At 32.6% G+C, this 4,401-nt stretch overlaps 1 protein-coding gene across 1 annotated transcript; it reads right to left on the bottom strand.

The window, feature by feature from the left end:
• Window positions 1-1,727: 1,727 nt before the first annotated feature.
• On the bottom strand, window positions 1,728-4,161 carry LOC122148873. Its single transcript, XM_042777200.1, has 4 exons — window positions 4,108-4,161; window positions 3,546-3,866; window positions 2,666-2,950; window positions 1,728-2,154 (listed from the first exon to the last, which is right to left on the bottom strand). The coding sequence occupies exons 1-4, from the start codon at window positions 4,154-4,156 to the stop codon at window positions 2,012-2,014; spliced, it is 798 nt and encodes a 265-aa protein (XP_042633134.1). The 5' UTR covers window positions 4,157-4,161; the 3' UTR covers window positions 1,728-2,011.
• Between the last annotated feature and the right edge of the window lie 240 nt (window positions 4,162-4,401).

Raw genomic sequence — 4,401 nt, 5'->3', positions numbered from 1 at the left:
CTAGCATTTCAAGGTAACAACGTGTCACTAAAAAACAAAAAAAAAACAAAATCAAACAAAAATTATAAAATAAACACTAATATCAACAAAAAAACAAAAAAAATAATTTATAAAAAAAACAGCTAATCCAAAAATTATTGTGTACTGTATGAAAATGTGTGTCTACAAGCCCAATGTGTGTATATGTGTGTGTGTGTGTGTGTGTGTGTGTGTTCGCAAATTCGCACATGTAATCTTATTTACAAGAGTGCTGATATACAGTACAGTCGAGCAGCACTGGGACTTTTTGCTGTTTGTATCACTCCACTTGTCTGTGTTTGTGCGTGCCGACAGTTTGTGTATTAGTGGTAGATATTTTTCTGAAGGTTATATTGTTTAGCTAGTAGGTGGCAACTAGTGACTGTCCTAAAAGTGAGTCATTGAATCATTAATTCATTTCCATTCATATAAAAACTGATTCATTCACAAAATAAACAAGTGAAAGACTTTATGTGTGAGACACTGATCATCACTCATCCAATTAGTTTAAAACAGATTAATGTATGAATGAAATGCTTTACTGCAACTTGCTCGCACAAATACTGGCCATGCATTAGTTTTTAATAACTGTTTTTGTTGGTGAAGCAAAAACAGACAAAGAAACTGGCTTTACTGTTGTAAAATGTTGTTCAGTTGCTTTGACGCAATCTTTTTTTGTTTAAAGCGCTATATAAATAAAGATGATTTGACTTGACTTAACTGTCTATTACATATACTGACTATTATTAATGTGCATTACTCAATATTAACTGGTTATTTTCACACTGATAATCATGTTGGTCTGAATATCAGCACTGCAGTGAATCTGTGTTCAAGCCAGAATGACAACACTTTTGCTTATTTGATATTGCTTAAATAAAAAATGTAATAACTATAATGACTATTGCATATATATTAAATTACACAGAAACTGGATACCATGCTTTTTCAAGGTTGATTTAAATCTGAAAAAAAAAAAAAAAAATAATAATAATAATAATAATAATAATAATAATAATAATAATAATTTAAACAAGAACTGCGTGAATTCTGTGTGGGTTGAGTAAAGCAGCAAAATCATGTCATCTCTGTTGCACTCTTGATGTATAACACACAAACTGCCACCCATTTAACATAAAAAAAAAAAAATTAAACAATTACTAAACACATGAATATGCTCTAAGACTAAAGCAATGTGGCACATGGTTGTGTCCTAGTTAATTTGAATAAAATCAGCAGTTCTGTTGTTCCACCAAAGACTTTGAGGTTGGAATTATGCATCTTTGAGGTTTCACTGCGGTACTTTTTAGACTGATTTTTTTCCGCTGACAAAGCAAAGGGTGGACATTTACCAATATGAGGTGAGGTCCACATCACCATTTTGCTTGCGTGAAGCATGCAACCACACGATAAAGAGGACACAGAGAAACAACAACAACAACAAAATCACTTTCAGGCCCTGCCATACGTAACAGAAGGCACATCAGGCACAATATTTAATAACTGGTGTTTTTTTTTTTTTTGTTTTTTTTTACATTTAATTATTACACTGACACTTTTATTGGCTATAAGGAATAACAAATACCGTAATATATGAAAATATAATTATTTATATAGTTATTTTATTTTCTCTGGTTTTAGATTATTGATGTAAATTCATATGATTTCAAGAAAAATCGGGTCAAACAATACATTTATTTTATTTGGGTATTTTATTCACTTTATTGTAATAAACAAAGTTCAGAACATATTAGGTGAAAGTCTAAATTTACCCTTTCAGTTCACTTTGACATTTCACTTGAACACATTCAAAACTTCAAAGATCCTTAACAATCAACAAAAAGCTGAACAAAAACATCACAGTTACTCATGCTAATATTAGTAACTGTTGCCATCTTTCATCTGATGTACAGCAATGCCAAATGCCAAAATAAGTTTGACAAATAATAATGTGTCAGAGCAAAATAACAGATAAAAACTCAAAACTCTGAAATTATATGTTTTTGCATAGACACATCATCACAACAGTTTTCTGTCCCAGACTGTAAACTATCACTGTTATCAGAAGCAGCAGACCAAAAATTAAGCACACAGACAGATATATGTATTTCACAGCATAACACACATCTGGTGCATCTGTGGAAAGAGAAAATATGAAAAGGTGCCTTTAGAAAAATAAAACAGAATATTCAAGTCAAAGATGTTCATTAGAAAACAATGAATAAAGAAACTTGACTAATTAAATATACACTAAAAGTTTGGGGTCAGTTAGATTTTTTAATATTTTAATGTTCGAGTCTCTTATGCTCACCAATGCAATTATTTGATCAAAAATACAGTAAAACAGTAATATTGTGAAATATTATTAGAATTTAAAATAGCTGATTTCTATTTGAAAATATTTAAAAATTTAATTTATTCCTGAGATGTAAAGCTGATTTTTCAGCATCATTATTCCAGTTTTCAGTGTCACATGATCCTTCAGAAATAATTCTAATATGCTGATTTGATGCTCAATAAGTAGTATTATCAATGTTGAAAACAGTTGTGCTGCTTCATATTCTTGTGTAAACCATGAAAAAATCTCACTGACCACAAACTTTTGAACAGTGATGCATATTTTTACTGAGATACTGTTATACTGTACCAAGGGTCTTTGTATAAAGCTGTCCTCCAAACTCCACTACACACACACACTGCACCTTCCTTTCCCACTCCTCAGCAGTAATCAGGATCTGGTTCCTAGTTATCTGGATGGCACCAGCATTTCCATTTGTCAAAACTGGCAGTCCTTTCTCTTTTCTCCCCTCCACAGTCCAGGACATATGAACCCGAGAAGCCTCGGCCCCATTCACAACACATAAAAGTGGGACCAAAGGACCGTTTGTGAACAGCGGTGTAAGAATATCAATAACAGGAAAAACAGTGTGTTCTGGAAAGAGATTGCAATTTTTGGTTTCATGAAGAACCTTTAACATCCATGGAAATTTTATATTCCACAAAAAATTCTTTGTAGTGGAAAAAAAATGGTACTTTCAAGAACTGTTCACTGAGGGATTGTTTGGGTAACCAAAAATGGTTCTTCTATGGCATCACTATGAAAACCCTCTTTTGGAAGCTAAAAAAAAATCTTGTAGGTAGTTGCACATTCATTTCCATGGAGAAAATGAATAGAAATATGCAATATTCTATTCTATTATATATATATATATATATATATATATATATATATATATATATATATATATATACACACACACACACACACACACACACACACACACACACACACTTTTTTTTAAATTTTTTATTAATCACTTCAAAATGTTATTGTAGGATGTTTTGCACTTCATTTTTGTGTAGCCCATTGTCTAATACATTGAAAAGTCTTAAGATTGACCAGCCATAGTGCCACCGATGATATCTTTTATCTTGTTTTGTCTTCTGTGTACATATATTGCTATCAACAAAATAATGCATAAATTCACAATAAAGAAATCATAATTTTTAATAAGAGCAGATCTCACCTTTCACAATGACTCTGGATCCATTACCAATGTGAGCAAAGCGGCTTTGCACAGCTGCACAGTAGTACATACTGGAGTCATGCACTGTTGAATTGGTGATAACAGCAGTACAAACACCATTACACTGGTTGGATGAGTGATGAGGGTCCATTTGAAGTCTATCGGTGAGGCTGATCGTCGCATTCTCGGGAATGACTTTCAGCCAAGTCACTGTCGAACACGGGGAGTACAACTCTACAATGTTGCAGTTTAAAATGACATCCTCTCCAGCCATTACTTCAGCCACTGTTGGCCATTGTGTTACAATGAACGGCTTTGTCGCTAGATGAAAAGATTGTAATGTTTGTTATTGTTTTAGCTCTTTTCTATTGTGGCTCTTATACAACTCAATTTCAAACAACAAAGAAGAATTTCATTTTTGAAATAACGAAATTCTAGCCCATCAATGTATTTAGGCCATCCATTGTCATTTGCATATTAAATGTTTGCTAAAGTGAAAAAAAAAAAGTATCTTACGAAACACAAATATACAAACAAATAAATATATCTCACAACTGTTTACCTGTTCCCATGGTGTGAGACACCCAGATCATCATCAGCCAGATGCTCATCTTTAAAGTCTGATGATCACAATAGAATCTAACCTTCATTTGATTAGTTCAGCAAAAACCCGGTCTTCCTTTCAGTCACCTGATAGGCTCTTTTTGCAGTAGTCAGTGACTACAGAAAACACAGGATACTTAAAACCAAACCTGTGGTCCTATAATGCACTTTTTAAAATATCTGTTGGAGTTGAAAGCCTGAACAGTATAAAATATGAATTGTCTAAATATTTCCTGTGACATCCCCAACATTC

Source organism: Cyprinus carpio, chromosome A19 (assembly GCF_018340385.1).
Source record: "Cyprinus carpio isolate SPL01 chromosome A19, ASM1834038v1, whole genome shotgun sequence".
Lineage (NCBI taxonomy): Eukaryota > Metazoa > Chordata > Actinopteri > Cypriniformes > Cyprinidae > Cyprinus > Cyprinus carpio.
Note: the sequence above shows the minus strand (reverse complement) of the source record. Positions and strands in the feature narration are given on the sequence as shown.

Bases quoted from the DNA above. Each gene is read 5' to 3' on its own strand.
- LOC122148873 (XM_042777200.1), bottom strand. From the start codon at position 4,156: ATGAGCATCTGGCTGATGATGATCTGGGTGTCTCACACCATGGGAACA. The intron at 3,867-4,107 runs GTAAACAGTTGT...CTTTTCATCTAG, and splicing joins GTCTCACACCATGGGAACAG to CGACAAAGCCGTTCATTGTA. The intron at 2,951-3,545 runs GTGAGATCTGCT...ATCTCTTTCCAG, and splicing joins ATCCAGAGTCATTGTGAAAG to AACACACTGTTTTTCCTGTT.